The sequence below is a fragment of the Oryzias latipes genome, chromosome 10 (assembly GCF_053564925.1).
Source record: "Oryzias latipes strain Hd-rR chromosome 10, Olatipes_Hd-rR_3.1".
NCBI lineage: Eukaryota > Metazoa > Chordata > Actinopteri > Beloniformes > Adrianichthyidae > Oryzias > Oryzias latipes.
Window position 1 is genome coordinate 31,491,225 of NC_136246.1, and position 16,887 is coordinate 31,508,111.

Genomic DNA, 16,887 nt, shown 5'->3' on the forward strand with positions numbered 1-16,887 from the left:
TGGTTATTTTGTTGTACTTTGTTTATTTACTTAACATAAAATAAAAACATAAAATAAACTGTCTTGTACTGATCAGGGGTTAAAGACAGAGGACAAAAATCTTTGTCTGAACATTTCTAACTGAGTTACATAATTTAAAAAGACAAAACAACAAAAATATGTTGGAGCTGCAGTATTACGCCACACCAGCAGGTGGCAGTGCTCAACGTGTGTGCTGTAGATAAATTTCGTTGCGGACCAGGCGAAGCACCAACGTGGACCAATGAGAGGCGCGTGGAAAGTGATGGAAGCGTTTGGAAGGACTGACAGTTAAACAGTGTTTGTTTTCTTCCAGCTGCTGTTGAGCAGGTGAGTTATTCGGAGGAATTCTCTTATTTTTAACCCCACATTCAACCCGCAACAGTTTAGCGCGTCACCCAGAAAAGAAGAAGAAGAACCGCTGCAGGACTTTATGTTGAAAGGATTCATTCGTCCACATCATGTTTTTCTTCTGGAGCCAAAACCATGCAACAGTTTCAGTAACTCAGAGAATATTAAATATTGTTATGGATTATTTTTGGATGGAAAGTACTCGAACATTAATGTTTCAGTGACAAATAGTAAAATATATGTTTTCTTTTTGCTTTTTTTATGCAGACACAGAGTAAGAAGAAAAATGCCAGAATATTAATTAAATATACACGTCAATATTTCTGTCCTTGAATGTTGGCAATCAGGTTTTTCTTCCCTGTTTTATTTAGGAATGTTGAGCTGCTCTGACTCCTGACTCCTGGCCTGCTGTTCCCCGTTGCCATGGCGATGACTTGCATCCCAGAATTTCACAGACTTTCCCTCAGAATTTTCCTCCTGCTTTCTGCCTCTGTGCTGCTTTGCTCGCATGTTGTCAGCATTCACAGCCAGAAGGTGAGATCTGCAGGAGTTTCTCCTCACAAACTGAAAAACTAAAGAGAAAAAAACTAAAACCTGCTTTTTTTATATTGATTGATTAATTTGCCGAGGATCTTTATCCGCAGAAAACATTGAATTAAAAATAAAGTTGCTATTTCTTCAATATTTTTGTTTGTTTGTGCAGTCTGAAGGAGCTCTGACTGTAGTGGAAAACACAGATGGAGGAGGAGGAGGAACTGAGGAAGAGGAGGTGGTGACTGTAGAGGATGATGACCTGGAGGTGGTCCAACCAAAGGAGGAGTGGCAAACACTCAAACCAGGTTTTGCTCTGAAACTTTTATTATTGTTTTTTTTCATTCTGTGTTTGGCGTTCAGAAGTTTTTATTAGTCATAAAAGTACATTTTAAGTGATTGGACTTTTAATCTAATCCTAACATTTTTTACTTTTGATATTTTAATAACATGATATATATATATTGTATTTCCCCCCCATTGTTTACAGCTGTTAACATGTTCACTCAAAATCTTTTTCCTTTTGTTTTTTCTCAAAAATGTTAATTTTCACACTTTTTAAAATCATTTTGTCTATTTAAATTAAACAAAAACAGAGATCTTCTGAAATTTTTTAACCAAATATCACCTTTATGATGACGTTTAGTTATGATTAAATATAAAATACCTGGTCGTGTTCGCTGTTGCTCTTCTAAAATCCAGAAGATTTTAATTTGAAATGTCTTTTCTAATACTGACCAGAGTTTAGGGGAAGCTGAGTTCCTCTCTGCGTCTTCAATCCTCCTCTTTTTACCGTGTCCGTGTAACGCCGCGGCTTTAAACAGGTCAGGCGGTGCCGGCCGGCTCCCACGTGAGGCTGAATCTGCAGACGGGTGAGAGGGAGGTGAGATTGGGGGAGGAGAAGCTGAAATACTGGACCCAGGAGCACAGGTGCCGACCAACTCATCAATGTTTGCTGGGGGATCAAACCCGCGTTCATCAAAAAGTTTCTGTTGTTTTGATCCAAGAGAGGAAGAAGAAGAATCTAAGTCCTCCTTCAACTTTGATGAGCTGAAGAGAGCCATGAAGAAGATGAAGGAGGAGCTGAACCTGGCGAGCAAAGACAAGGACCTTCAGGTCAGCATCCCGGAGGATATGATGAGCGGCAGCCTTCAGGCGCGTAAAGCTGTGAACCGTGACCATCTTCACGTCCGCAGGACTCTTTGGCGTCCAGGTTTCGGCCTTTAGAGGAGTTGAAGAAGGACATGGCTGAACTGGACCTGCTGGTGGAGTCAGACGTTCAGGTACCTCCGTGTGTTCACTGTTTGGATGTCAAAACAACGTTTTTCCATCCATCCAGAGCATCAACGTTTTATAGAAAGATATTATAGAGAGGATTCCCCTCCACAGCTAAGGAATGTTCCTTTTCTGCAGATAATGAGGCGATTGCTGGACCAGCTGAACAGCACCAACACCACCACCGAGCAGAGACTCAGCATCCTGCTGGAGCTGGAATATCTGGTGCATCAGGTAACGTCCCCCCCCAGCTGCCGTGAGGAACTTCTCCGTGTTTAAGACCCACTCGGATATTCTTAACGGGTTCTTGTTTTTCTGATGATGGAGGAAGAAAATTGAGCTTAAATGTGCATTTCTGAGCATTTCTTTGTTCAAATTGTTGAGCATCAGGAGCAGATGGACAAAAAGAAACCCCATGTGCGTTTCAGGTGGACAACGCTCAAACTCTGTGCTCGATGGGAGGCCTGCAGCTCATCCTGGACGGGCTGAACAGCTCCGATTTCAGGCTGCAGGAAAGCTCCGCCTTCGTCCTGGGATCCGCTCTGTCCAGGTACCAACACGTCCGAGGATCGGATGTTTTCTCCCAACAAGGATCCTGTGAAAAATTCAAAATGCCGACTTCTTTGTTGGTTTTATCTCCATAGCAACCAATTTAGGGGTGACAAACAGGTCTATTTAGTTTTAGAGGAATCCGCAAAAGTGAACTTTTGGATTTTCCTAGAAACTGAGGTTTTCTGTTAACCACGCCCACATTCCCAATATAGTCATATTGTGTGTCGTATTTTGTTCAGCTTCAGCCGGCGATTCACATATTCAATTTTCACAATATTGCAGTAAAAATGTGAGAACACCAGGGGAGCGTTACTTTTGCGAGCTCGCCACACGAACGCCATTTAAAATCTACAAACTGTCCAACTATTTTGATTTGATTCGATTAAAGGAAAATATTACAAATCCATCCGCACTGACTTGGTGTAAAAACCTGTTTGTTAGCAGGTACATACGACATAAAATGACAACACAGAGTAACAAATGAATTAATAACATGATTGGTTAATGAGTTAACGAAAACTATCACAACCATAATGGTACAGTTAGGAGGAGGTGGATCAAAAACCCTATGAGGAGTTTACATTTGTAGAAGGCAGTAAAAGGGATTTTAAAAAAATGTATGGTAGTTTTTTTCCCCCAAAGTTCAACACAACTTCGGTTAACCTGGTAGATTGTATGAAATTATGCTAAGGTCACTAAGCATTTTCCGATATTGTGCAAAAATGTGAAAATTGCCCAATTTGACACTTTGCTGCCAAGCTGTGGGTCCTGTGGCCATCCCATAATAGTTTTACAATTTCCTTTGGATATTCCCAACACATGCTTTTGGTTAGTGTACATTTTTCTTTTTAGAGCCCCTAAGAGATTTTGGCCTTTTAGCTTTTTTTGACATTTTCTCTTGCTATGATGTCATAATTTTTCTTTTTTTTCCCCTTTAGTTTCAGATCCTTAAAAACTGCTTTCAAAGTAATAATTTCAGTTTTTATTTTATTAACAGACTTTTTCTTATAACAATAAATTATGAATTTCACATTTCTCTCTTTTCTTGTGGCATATTTGCTGGAAATTTAAGAACAAATCAGTTTCTATTTACTGAACAGGTTTTAATATTGAAATATTTTATAAGAATGTAAACACCAAAACTTTAACTTCCTGTATTCCAAAATCTGATCTAATTTCTTTCTTTAGGAATTATCATTCTGATAAAGAACCTCCTAACATAAAGCATTCTCTGTTTCTTAGAAGAATTTTCAAATATTATATTTGGACACATTTAGGGAAGCGGTTGTTGAAAAGGGAAGGCAGTAAATGAGAAAATGTACAGGACGTTGTGTGTTGACGTGTTGAACAGGCGTTTTTTGCTGCAGTAACCCGGTGGTCCAGGTGAAAGCGGTGGAGAACGGCGCTCTGCAGACGCTATTAACCACGCTGGCCACTGTGCAGCCTGTCAGCGTCAAGAAGAAGGTAAATGCCCCTTCCTGTTGCAAAGTCTGATTTGTTATCACCTGAGCTGAGCTCACACACACACGCCTGTCACTGCGCCCGCCTCAGGTGCTGTTCGCCGTGGCGTCTCTTCTGCGTCACTTCCCGTTTGCTCAGCAGCACTTCGTCTCTCACGGAGGCCTGCAGGTCCTGTCGGAGCTGTTCAGGGCGGACGTGGGGGGAATTCTGCAGACGCGCATCGTCACCATGCTCTACGATATGATCAGTGAAAAGGTGCTTTGGCGTTCAGCTCTCCTCATTTGTCTGCTGGCGGTCAGACTTACCTCCATCCTGTCCGCCACCAGGAGCTGATCTCACAGGCAGGTCTGGACTGGGTCCAGGACCCCTCCCACGAGGAGCGCGTGCGTCAGTATTCCCAGGTGTCCCTGCAGGGGGAGCTGTTGGAGAAGGGCTGGTGCAGTCTGGTGCCGCAGCTGCTGCAGTCCACGGAGCACGACCACAGAGAGAAGGTCAGAAAAAAAACATGGCAGTTCTTAAGGAGTTACAGATCCACTCCCATGAAAAATGTGTTTTTTTAACATGTTCTGCCATTTTTTTGATGATGGAGGGTTTATGTAAAGAAAATTAAGATTAACATTTACATTTCTGAGTATTTCTGTATTCAAATTGTTCAGGAACAGAACAAAAAATGCAGTTGGGGAAAAAAAGCTTTTTTTTTTATATGCTGGGTGGGGCCACAAGCTTCCTGCTCCGCTCCATTCTGATGCGTCCACCTGGATACAAGAACGTCTTTGTTTTCCTGGTCTGAGCTGGAATCTGGATCTAAACTGTACAGCTGGATAGCTCCAATGTTGCTCACCATTTTTGCTGCACCTGTAGTGTTTAGGTTGAAGATGTGAGGTGCTGTAAGTTGGCGGTAGAGCGTTTAAACTGAGAACTTTCAGCAACGGAGAAGGGAAGGGGGGCGGGGTTGCTCTGCACCAATGGTCCCTTCCACATAACGACACAGAGTTTTTAATTTTGGCTCATAATCATATTTAAAAGACCACTTTGAAAATGTAAAAACTATGATGGCAGTGGGTGTTTAATGATCTAATCTGCCTTTTGGATGTGGATCCTTTTCTGTTTCAGGCTCTTCGGGCTTTATTGGCGATGGCTCCAGTGTGTTTGGATCGGTACCGCTCAGACAGCGCCCTGGCGGGCTCTCTCCACTCCCTCAGACTCCAGTACCAGGACATAATTCAGTCAGACACTATTCTCGGGGAGGAGAACGGCTATTTTATAGAACTGGTGGAACTCCTAGATGCTCTGCAGGTCAAACTGAAATGAACAGAAGAGCGGATTTGAACTTGACCAGTCAAGAGAGTGCACACAAACACTGCACACAAGTCAAAGACACTGGTGTGCTGGAGAGAAATGTCAGCTGTCAATTTTTGATTTATATTTGGGAAGAAAGGCGTTATTGAGTCTTTAAAATGAGCTTTAATGGGCAACATTTATGATTTACTCTCTGCGCAGGCAAGCATCACACATGATAAAGAAAGAATTTCATGATAAAAGTCATCTCATATATTCAATTCTTTGGGGCAGTGTTTCTTATTGTTAAAACAATAGAAGAAAGGTTATGAAATTTTGGCCTGTGCCAACTGTGGGAACTTTTTCGTTTCATATTTAAATTTTTCTTTTTTTTTTTTTAAGTGGTGGTTTAGGTACTGGGAAACTATCGGGGTGTTTCCTTGCTTTGCCTTGAAGAAGCTGGGATAGGCTCCAGCAAACCAAATGACTTCACAGAATGAAGTGGGAGTAGAATATTAACTTGAATGGATCAGTGAGAAGGCCGTATAATCAAATATTTTTATTTATTTTATGATTTAAAAAAACATTTATCGAGCAACATTCAAGTTGTTCATGGAATATAGATGATCTGCCAAACTCAGGAAACTCCAGTTAATGCTGTTTCGCCATGCGTTTACTCTGAATGTCGAACCGGAAATGTCCACGTTTTACCGGAAACGAGAACGTAATCATTAAATAGTGTCAAGAAAGCCAAACTTAAAGAGTTTTCGTTTATTTATTTGTTTTATTCACCTTGCCACGAATGAGTGTGAACTAGAAAAAGGGCGCATTTAGAGCGTAAAAGATTTGCCAAATAAAAAAAAAACTTGTAACGCTTTTTGGCACGCCTTTACTCTGAAATGCCTACCGGAAGTTTCCGTTTTTTTCTCACCGGAAAACGACGACATGACCATTAAATAATGTCAACAGAACAAAACGGTTCTGAGTTTTCGTCACTTTGGGTTCATTCACCGCGCTATGAACTGGCGTAGACAAAAACTCATGGAGGAACATCAGACATATTTTCAATAAAGGAAATTTAAACTCGAGGAATCCGCCGGTAAGTGTCTAAGTATTAGCTAAATGTTTGATGCTAACTGCTGCTAATTCACTGATAACTGTCAAACAAAGCCTTTTTAATGTGTTTCTGTGTAAACCGGTTATTTAAACAGTATTTTAATGAGTCTGTGATAGTAAAATTGAACGAGTAAATCCTTAGGACAGTTCAGGTGTCAAAAAGGTAATCATTTTCCATTCATGCTTAATTCACAAAATGTCATATTCTAAATGACAGCAAACAACCCCATTGATAAAGGTTAATTCATCGTATAATTAACCCATTTAAACTTCCCTTAAATTTAGTATATAAAAGTGTACTGCAAGTATAATAAGTCTATACTAAAAGTGAGGCATATTAAATGAGGTATAATAACTTTATGTATAAGTATACTTGTAGTATATACATGAGTATGACTCAAGTATACTTAATAAAATAAACTTGAAGTCTTTTTGCTAAAGGTTTCTGGTTCGTCATGGAGTTACCCCAAAGGGAGAGGACGGCAGAGCTCATAGAGGAGCTGACCACATCTGGACAGGGTCAACTTAACCCGGACAAAATGAAGGAGCTGAAGAAGATCTGCAAGTATGGAACTCACATGCTTTAATCATTCAGAAAATATAGGGATCAAATAAGATAAGATGGGACTTTATTGATCCCCGGAGGGAAATTGAGTTGTTACAGCAGCTAAACAAGAAATATAACAGTCAGGAAAAAAATGGCAAGAGTAAGAATCAAAATAGTAGGAAAAAGTGGGCATTTAACTGTATTTTTACAATCAAAAAATGCCCTAAAACTTTTCTGTTAGTTTTTATTGATTTATTTGAATGTTCACAGCAGGTTTGGGAGAAAGTAGTGTTTGTTTGTTTTTAAAATCTTTTTCAGAGTGTCGAATGACTGCATCGATCACGTGTACCACTTGCTGATGTCTCAGCTCAACCAAGACCACTGCGAGATCCGACTGTCAGCCTTCCAGATAGCCAGTGAGCTCTTTTCCAGATCGCACCACTTCAGGACACTGCTGGTCGACAACTTTCAGGTTGATCAATAGTTTTACGTCATGGGAGACCACAAATCAGAAATGTTTCAGGATTATTAAACCAACATGTGATTAATCTGCATAAGTCCAGTTTAAGGTAGAGTTTGTGATTCATGTTTTACTTGTTATTGTTAAGATTTAGTAAGGTCATGGCTTTCAGTGACCTTACTAATGTGGGCTTTAACTTAGAATTAAATCACAGAAAAAACAGACTCAAACTTTTATGATTCATGGATGTGATAGGAAGGCAAAATGTAAACCAAATACAGCTTACAGTCTGAATTTGGCCCCTGTTTGTGCTTCAGTGAAGCTCCTGCGTGTCTAAAAATGTTCTCGCTCCTCGTCTTCCTGCAGGAGTTCTTGGAGCTGACTGTGGAGACGGACACGGAGCAGCCCCTCCCTCCTCCCAAAGAAGTAGCCAAGAAGCTGCGGTCACTGGCCATCCAGACCGTCCAATCATGGCAAGCCTCTTATGGCTCTGCTTACAAGAAACTGGCTCTGGGCTACCACTTCCTCAAACAGGTTAAAAAGGTAGAGAAGATGAGCAGTCTTTGCTTTTTAGAATTACACCCGATCAACCCGATTAACGGGGAGTAACGAAGGAAAACAAACAAAGATTTTTCACGATTTGACTCAATTTAATATAAAAAAAAGATAATCCAGAATGCATCAGATAAACTGTGAGCTGATGATCTTTAAGGGTTTCAGATTTAGTCATTTCTGGCAGATTAATGGTTTTCTTCTACTAGGGCTGCACGATATGAGGAAGACTCACGATATTAGAGATTAATATTGTCATTTGCGGTACATAAACAAATAGCAAAATAAACAAAAACATCATTCACATTTCATTGCAACAGTTATAGTTATACTCCAAATGACCCTCGTCGACACAGGTGACGAACATCTAACATAATAGGCCTCCATTCGATTGGTCAACAACTTGAAGGCGTCCATGCGATTGGCCTAATGCATAAAGGGATTTATTTGATCCGTTAAATGCTTTAAGCTGCCATAAGATTGTTTTAGCACATTAAAGGTTTGCGATTTATTGCGATCTTCGCTGTCTTTTACGATATGCATATTGCAGAGCTGGATATTGCGATAACACTCCATTTCGATGATATAATAATAAACACTTCCATTTCAACGATAAATTTGCAGTATTTTTTGCAGGCCTGTCTTCTACTAACCCTGCTTAAAATTTGGACAAATCCACCGGACATCTAAAGCGTTTCTTCCAAAAAAACTTTTTTTGTGCAGTGAAAAATAAAGGAAGCAGCTGATTTCTAGTTTAAATTTTAATAAAATGTATTGAGAATATTAAAAAGAAGCATTTTTAGTCCTTCTATTGATATCTAATGTGCTTGTTTAAATTGGTATGATCACCGTTTGCTGCTTTGAAATATACATTTGAACTAATTCAGGACCTTGTGAAATATGATAGTCCTCTGATTTTAATAAAGATTAAGTTGGAATTTTTCAAATAAATCATAGTTTTCTTTTATTGCATGTCAGGTTAACTCGGGTTTCTGCATCCACCTCAACAATGCAAAGATCTTCTGCAGAAGCAGAAGCCCACATTGACCTGACTGGACGTGACAGAGCAGCGTTCCAGGACGGATCCGAAATCTGCTGTAGGATTTTCCCTGATTTTCACATCAACGTCTTCTCTTTCCAGGTGGACTTTCAGGATCTCGAAGCAAGGACGATATCAGAGAGAAGGAGGGAGGAGGAAAGACAGAGGAAGATGGAGAGGATCTACAAAGCCAGAGTGGAGGCGGCGGCCAAAGAAATGGAAGGTGAGAACCTCACGGACGGATCTTTTATATCTGTAAACTCCAGAGAGATGCACATTTTTAAGTACGCTGCTCAGTTTCCAGCTGGTGTTGAATGGAGGCGTCCTTTCCTTCTGTCGATTACATCTTTCCTCACCGTCTTTAAAACGGAAACTTCTCTTCTTTTTTTAGAGTCCTACCAGGAAATGGAGTCGACGCTCACAGAGATGGAGTCCTGCTTGAGGCTTCTCCTGCCCGAGTTTGGGGTGGCAGATTTCCAGACGGACACCAGCAGCCACTCAAACACTCAGCCGGCCAGCGAGGGTCTGCCTGATGTCCAGCAGCCCTGCTGCAGTAAAGCCCTGACGGACGTCGAGACAGAGTCAGGAATACGAGGAAGAGAGGACGGGCCAGAGGAGGAGAACCGGACTCCAGCGGGAAATAAAAACCAGGATACAGGAAATGAGGAAGAGGAGAAAACATTTACAGATTGTTCTGATCCTCCTAAGAAAGGAACTGAAAACAAAGAACACAACAAGGAGGAGAAAAGACAGAGTGAAGTGAAAGATGGGAGTGAGGAAGGAGAAAGTAGCGAGGAAGAGGAGTCTGTTGAGGAGTGTTTGCCTCTGAGGAGCTCTGGGCTCATTTCTCACGCTTACAGTCTGGACCTGAACCTCAGTCCTGGTGAGTTTAACCTTCACATGTCTGAATAAAACAAAATAATGACATTTTAACGGATGTTCTCGTAGAAAATGAAATATTACTTGTCTTTCAAAGTAGTTTCTTCTTGTTTTCTGACAAAACCAACATTAGTCGTAACTGAAAATGTATTTAAAACCAATAATTATATGGATAAATGTTCACAATTGGACAGACTTGATTGGCCAGTTTAATGTGACAAAATGTATTCTAAACTGATTTAATCGAGTTAAATTGGTGTTGAAGCTAATTCCTGACATAAAACAACATTTATTTAGTCATAAATAGTACCTCCCAATGCATGGACTTGAACCCACAACTTCCCAGTCTCAGGGCAGACACTCTCCCACTGGACCACTGAATGCACACATCTCACAAATGTAGCCTTCTAAATTTTACTATGTAAAATGTTTAAGTACTATAAGTATTTGTTTTTACTTTAAATGAGTGAAAAAAAAAAGTATTGTTATTTATTTGCGTAGAAAACAATGTTTTTGTTATTTTAAAATAATTTCCAGGTCTTCATGTGAAGGAGACAGAAGACAACGAGGCGGTGGTTTCCACGGTGATTGAGCTCCATAAACTGATCCAAACCAAACACCTTCCAGCTGTGCAGGGCTGGGTCCAGGTGAGGACAGCGCTGCATCAGAATAAACGTGAAGACGGTATTTACCACTAGTGACCAGATTCTGTTACAAAAACCGCAGATGTTCAGCAGTAATGACAAGACTTCTTTGGTTTGTCACAGTTTGTTTCACGCTCCAGTTTTCTCTGCTCAGAAACTTCACGTTTGCAGGTTTTCACAAAGTCGCGTGCCGACGAGCAGCTGCTGAGAAGAGCGCTGGACCTGAAGAGGTCTCTAGAGGGCGCTGTTCAGAAGCACAAAGAACTTCACATCGACTACCAGACCAGATCCTGCAGAGAGGTGAGTGGAGCCCAAACCTTCTAGCCGTGTGTCAATCACATTCAGGTGGAGTTATTGATCTACCAGCAGAGAAATGAGGGATCAGATGATTACTTCAATGCTTATTAAAAACTTGAACTGATCTGAACTCAACATTTTTATTTGGAGAGCACTTTTCATAGATTTTAGGTGCTTAAAATAAAAAAATAAAAAAGCTAAAATAGGAGAAATAATTTTTTAAAATCCCATCTGCTGACACATAATTACAAATTAATATCAAAACACAAACAAAAGTATCAGACAGGACAGGTTTAGACAAACGGACTGATGGAAAAACACATTTTGAAATGCAGGCCGGTCATTTCACATTCTTGAACAAAGTTTGGCCTCAGCAGGACTAAAGTTGTAGCTTTTCCCTCCTTGTTGTTGAGTTTGCTGCTTAAAGTTTTTTATTTTACCATTCATAGAAAATGCGAACACATCTGAGTGCAAAATACATAGAACTGTAAATGAAAAACACTTGTTTCCTCAAACAAACCAGGCAAAAACATTATCAAGATGATCCTAAACAGAAGAAGAAGATGGATGGGAAAACAGAGGAAAAATGTTTTGAGTTTGTTGTTTAACATTAAAGTTAATACATTTATTGTAATTGATTTGTGGGTTTATTTTAAGCATTATTGTAGACAACACAACAAGAATTCACACAGATCAATTAAAGTCATTTAGAAATAAAGAAATGCATTAATTAAAACAAAAAAAATGAATGAAAATGTAAAAAGATGCCTCCTTTTTGACAGTGTAATCACTCATAATCATTAATCGAGATTTCATGAAAACTTAGGTCACATTAGATTAATTAAATATAGTGATTTATAGCTAAAGTCAAATAGTTTAATTTATTACTCCAAAAAGAGTAAACTTAGATGATCTCTATTGACAGATTTCATGTTATATTTATGCGTAGATGGATTGTATGAAATGTGGTTCCTATCAGATCAAGGGCAGATTTGTTAGTTAAAAATAATCAGACAGAATCTGAACATATTTTAATGTAAAATACAGAAAAACTACATGATATAAACTTTTACAGGCGTTTTTTCCAAAAAAAATATGTTCAGGATCATTTTATAAAGAAATACACAAAGTAATATGAACTAATAAAGGAAAATAAAACAAAATAAAATGAGATGTGATAAAATAATATACTCAACAAGTCAGAAGAAATAAACTTAGAAGTTGTTGAGTTTTGTCCTTTTCTGAGGCGTTTTTGCAGAGAGTGACCAGCAGAGGGCAGCATTTTATTGCAAATCTAAGGAGAAGTCTGAAGCAGAATACATCCCTGATCTGTCAGGGATGTATATTGCAAATCTAAGGAGAAGTCTGAAGCAGAATACATCCCTGATCTGTCAGATTTATTCCATTATTATGTAATCTGCAGAAATATCTGAAATTATGAAATACATTTCATTTTTATTTAACTTTTTCTTTATTACCTTGTAGTGTTAAGATCATTTTAATGAAAAATAAAAAAGTAAAGGCTTGATGTTAGAGATCAGGAACATAAATCTGCCTCCCAGTCACTTCAGGAGGCTCTTGTTGCCTTTCAGCCATTTACAGGTTATTTACAAAACTGCAGGTGCCCATCTTTTTTTTTCTCTTTTCTTTAGCCCTTACATTTGCTGATTGACTCGAATGAGTTTGAGCAGATCTGTCCAGGAGTCCTCGGACAGTAACTCAAAACTGAATGTGACACACAACCCTTCCAAGTGTTTTCCTGATGCTTCAAGACATCACGTCAGCAAGCAGAGTGACTGAAAGTCGTCTGTAGCTTTTTGTCTGGCATGAACCTGCTTTTAAGGGAGAACAGCATCCTTCAGAGGCGTCTGACGGTTTTCTCTGTAACGCATCGGCTGCTAAGCTGCTGTCCCGCGGGCTCCTGGACCGAAGTGTCATAACGGAGACGGAGGATGGATGTAATCATCGTCGAGACATTTGGGAGAAGGCAGATAGAGGCAAGGTGCCATAATGCATAATGCATCAGACAGAGGAAAAATTGGGGAGCAAGGGGGGAGGATGTAGTCGTAATGTGGCCCCTTGGCTTGACAGCTGATAGGTCGATCTTGCTGGCTGTGCGTCGCGCTCCACGCCGCCGTTCTGCTCAAAAAATACAGTTCGGCTCAAACGGGTTGTCGGGTCACGATGGTGCAGAGACAAAATGAAAAAAAAACGCGAGCATCACGGAGGGACGGCTAAGTGAGCGATGAATGAAAACTGCTAAAAAAAAAAAATCATAAAAGTTGTAGCGCGGGAATCCATCTTCAGATGAGAAGAGTGGCGGAGTGACAGTGACAGAGCGGCGGGCGTCCCGCTCCGCCTGGTTATCACTGTCAGGGACCAGCCTGCCGCAGCAGCCGGCCCGGCGCCGCGATAACCACACAACTTACAGCCCCTTTATCATAATTAGCTTTTCCTTTTTAGCCCTAAAAGGCCTTCCATTACTGGGGGCTCTCTATCGGGCTGCTGACACATCACTCGATTGCTTTGGGCTTCTCAATACACTTCCCTGGAGAGGGGGGGGGGGGGGGGGGGGGGGGGCACCATGGAGGCAGATAGAGAGGCACCATGAAATGCACCATAACATAAACTTTATATATGTTTGAATCCAGATTCTTCTGTTTATTTTACAGCACGGGCATGAAGAAGTTTTAGTTTAATGTAGGATTTAAAAAAAGTGTCAGTGATGCCATTCCAAAGGTTAAAGTAGTTCTATTATGTATTTCTATCAACGTTACAGATGCATTTTACTAAAAAACAAAAAAAATCTATAACCTGAAAGAGTTTTCAAACGTAAATGAAATGAAAGGTTTCTCTTCTCATCTGAACAAAGGAGGGGCTTTAAAAGTGGTTAAAAACCAAGCAGCATCAGTCAGTGATGAGCTTTGAATCCTGTTGGGTTTTTTGTGTCATTTTTGTGTTTAACAGAAGTCAGGATTGAGTGACAGCATGTTCTTTACATTTATTGTTAAGCTGCATTTGCATTTTAAGGCAGTGGTCTCCAACCGTTTCAAGGCTACAGACCGATTTTTGCCAGAGAGCATTTTCACGGAGTGGTCTGTACGAGGCTGAAGGGGTTCCCCTTAACTTTTATGGGTTTTTCTTCAACTTCTGTAAAATATCTGCAGCTGCTTCAAACTGTATTTGTTCACTAGATTTCATGTAGGAGCCATTCACATGTCATATAGATTTCTGCTTAACCCAAAAGTGTTCCTCATCCTCCTCATCCTCATTCTACAACTGAAGTTTCCGTCTCGCGAGAAAACAAATTTACTACATTCTAATTATAAATTATTATTATTATTGCTGCGGTTCATTTTTTTTTCCATTCAAACTTGTGAACAAAAATGTAGATTGGTATTTTGTTTTTCTTCCCCCTCAGCAAACCGGCACCAACTGTCCTATGTGCCGTTTCTGGCCTTCGGCCTGGGGGGTCGGGGACCACTGTTCTAATATATGTCAGATACAGGATTAAAGCTGCCCTGCGACAGAGTGGCGACCTGTCCAGAATGTCCGCCGCCTCCGCCCACAAATGGTAGCCTCCAGCAGCGCCGTGACCCCGAAAGGGAACAAACGCTTCAGAAGATGAACGAATGAATTATTAAACCGTCTTGTTTCTGGTACGCTGCCCACTCCACCCTCTCATAAACGTACACATAATTCTAAAGATACAGTAGATACAAACATTTACAAAAATACAATGATTTTTATAAAAATCTATTCCCTCTTACCAGAACTCGCTGAAAGAGCTTCACATACTTCAAATACAGGAAAATGGCATCACCTTTCTTGCTCTCTCAACCTTCTTTTTGTAAGGTTGATGACTGCGCCCTCATGTGGTGTGCTTCCAGCTCCAACCAAATGAAGTCAATTCAACCACCATTTTTTCATAAGACAGACGCCGCCATGTTGGAGCCAGTTGACATCAATAGGAAAGATCTGGTCCGAAACGGTCTGAGTCCACGTCTCTATATAGCAACCACCTCTCTCCAAGCAGGGATGAGCTTGTTGGAAGGCCACTCCCCTACCGATTGGAAGCTGGCTACACGAAATGTGTCAATTTGTAGGCTCCACCTACTTTGATTGGGGCCTCTGATTGGCCAGTTTATAACTTGAATAACCTGCTTTACGAATTATCAAGATGTAAAAAAAGTATCAGAGCAAGAATGGTTCTTCTGACCAATAGAAAGATTGAATAACAGCTGTTTGTTTCTCATAGAAGTCTATGCGATTTTTGACTTCTTGGAGCCAGCAGGTACTTCCTGTTTAGAACGCCAAGGGGGAGGGGCCACCCACTCCAGTTCTCTCAGAAAGCCAATGGTCCGGTCAGAAGTGGCCAGAGGGCTTCCGAGGGGGGCAACACTGAACTGGAAAGCTATTAAACATTTGTTGTCATATTTTGTGGAAGTGAAAACGTTCAGGCTCAGAATGTGAGAGTGACGAAGGCGCTGTCGGCACGCAGCCTTCAGAGGACCGAATAGGCTCGCTAACGTTTTAACCGCAGGGCCGACAGGAATGGTGGAGTGCTGTTGAGTAACAGATGGAGACATGCCGACGTATTTAAACATATCTGCTTTTTAGAGCGTATTCAGTCACTCTGGGCTCCATTCATACAGGCCAAGGCCTTGTTTACTGCTGATAACCCATCTTGTCTCCACACAATGGATGTGACCAACCTCTCCTCTCTGCAGATAAACAAAGAAGACTATTCCTCTCTTTCTACTTTCTGCTGGGATTCTTTTCCTCTCATCTGTACATTCATTTTCTTCAATGGGGCGCTCTTCCCTCAGTTGGACAATAATGTGTTTACTGTTTGGTTTTTTGCCTTATTTTTCTTTAAATTTTGCATAATGCTCTTTACTGCACCTCTGCAGCTTGACGCATCGCCGGTCCTTATTCTGTGCTTCTTTATCAGTTACGTAAGGAAATGGGATGATAATCTCGTAAGATCATGAAGCATTGCAGATTTATTATTAATAATCTACTTTTTATGGATTAGAGATTTGGAGAAAATAATGTTAATCTGAAACAGGAAGAGCTGCAAAAAGAAAAGTACAAAAAATGTAGAAGGACATTTAGAAACTTTAAGCAAGAATGGGATTTTTTTTTGTAAGAGCTGATTATTGTAGTTGAGGTCTCACTGGGGGGGGTAGTTTTTTTTTCCATTGCAGAGTAAAGGAAGGAGTGAAAGCATGACGTTTATGAAGAGATGAAGATGTAAACGGTTGGGAAAGAAAGGGGGAAATAGAGAGAATAAAGCCATAAATGAGGGTCCATCAGAGCACACTGCTGAAGTGAAAGAAACGCTTCCCAAATTGGAGTTGATGGATCCACTGGGACTGATGGGGGGGCAAGGATCCCCTCCGTCCCTTTCACAGAAATATGAGAAGAAAACGCTCATTCGATGCGGCGGCGGCGGGTGAGAATGTATAATCATGACTGTTCTAATGACAGATTGAGACGGTCCGGGGGGGGGGAAGTGGACCCGACAGTTGAGAATAAGCTCCTTGACAGCGAAAGGTTTGGGAAGCTCCGCGCCGGCTAATAGACCTGCCAGGCTGGGTTAGTGAAATAAAGATGTCACCTTATACATCATGTGAGCTGACTGCACCCTGGAGACGACGGCTGCATCCACGCATGTGTGTTTTGGGAGGGGGGGTGGGGGATATAATGGGAAGAAGCTGTAGGCAGAGAAGAGGGGGGAGCCGAAAGCTTTTTCCCCATTAGACAGGATCCCATGGGATCCTTTCTAGGTAGTAATGAATAGAAGTGCAAGGTGGTAATAGAGATGTGGGATGTTGTGGCAAATCAAGCCTTGAATAGGTCAGGCTCAACTGGAAGCTTTATG

At 40.8% G+C, this 16,887-nt stretch overlaps 2 protein-coding genes across 5 annotated transcripts in view; both read left to right on the forward strand.

Moving 5' to 3' along the window:
* Positions 1–223: 223 nt before the first annotated feature.
* sil1 (SIL1 nucleotide exchange factor) lies at positions 224–6,221 on the forward strand. The gene is made up of 12 exons (XM_004073597.4): positions 224–348; positions 741–903; positions 1,073–1,208; positions 1,725–1,830; positions 1,908–2,016; positions 2,097–2,183; positions 2,314–2,409; positions 2,604–2,725; positions 4,095–4,191; positions 4,279–4,443; positions 4,515–4,679; positions 5,302–6,221. The coding sequence occupies exons 2-12, from the start codon at positions 793–795 to the stop codon at positions 5,497–5,499; spliced, it is 1,392 nt and encodes a 463-aa protein (XP_004073645.1). The 5' UTR covers positions 224–348; positions 741–792; the 3' UTR covers positions 5,500–6,221.
* Positions 6,222–6,378: 157 nt separating this feature from the next.
* Positions 6,379–16,887, forward strand: part of uvssa (UV-stimulated scaffold protein A) — a 38,460-nt gene continuing 27,951 nt past the window's right edge. For 2 of the 4 annotated variants that reach the window (XM_078953754.1, XM_078953755.1), the window contains exons 1-8: positions 6,379–6,565; positions 7,024–7,147; positions 7,448–7,601; positions 7,956–8,132; positions 9,283–9,403; positions 9,572–10,063; positions 10,597–10,743; positions 10,858–11,003. In XM_078953754.1, coding sequence (XP_078809880.1) covers positions 7,038–7,147; positions 7,448–7,601; positions 7,956–8,132; positions 9,283–9,403; positions 9,572–10,063; positions 10,597–10,743; positions 10,858–11,003 — 1,347 coding nt within the window. In that variant the 5' untranslated portion in view covers positions 6,379–6,565; positions 7,024–7,037. The remainder of the gene's footprint in view (positions 6,566–7,023; positions 7,148–7,447; positions 7,602–7,955; positions 8,133–9,282; positions 9,404–9,571; positions 10,064–10,596; positions 10,744–10,857; positions 11,004–16,887) is intronic. The other 2 variants (XM_011480545.3, XM_023959384.2) reach the window with 1 other exon arrangement.

What these genes read in the sequence shown, in the direction of transcription:
- sil1 (XM_004073597.4), top strand. Translation starts at nt 793, where the DNA reads ATGGCGATGACTTGCATCCCAGAATTTCACAGACTTTCCCTCAGAATT. An exon ending in TCAGCATTCACAGCCAGAAG is followed by an intron (nt 904 to 1,072) that starts GTGAGATCTGCA and finishes TTGTTTGTGCAG; the next exon opens with TCTGAAGGAGCTCTGACTGT. An exon ending in TGGAATATCTGGTGCATCAG is followed by an intron (nt 2,410 to 2,603) that starts GTAACGTCCCCC and finishes TGTGCGTTTCAG; the next exon opens with GTGGACAACGCTCAAACTCT.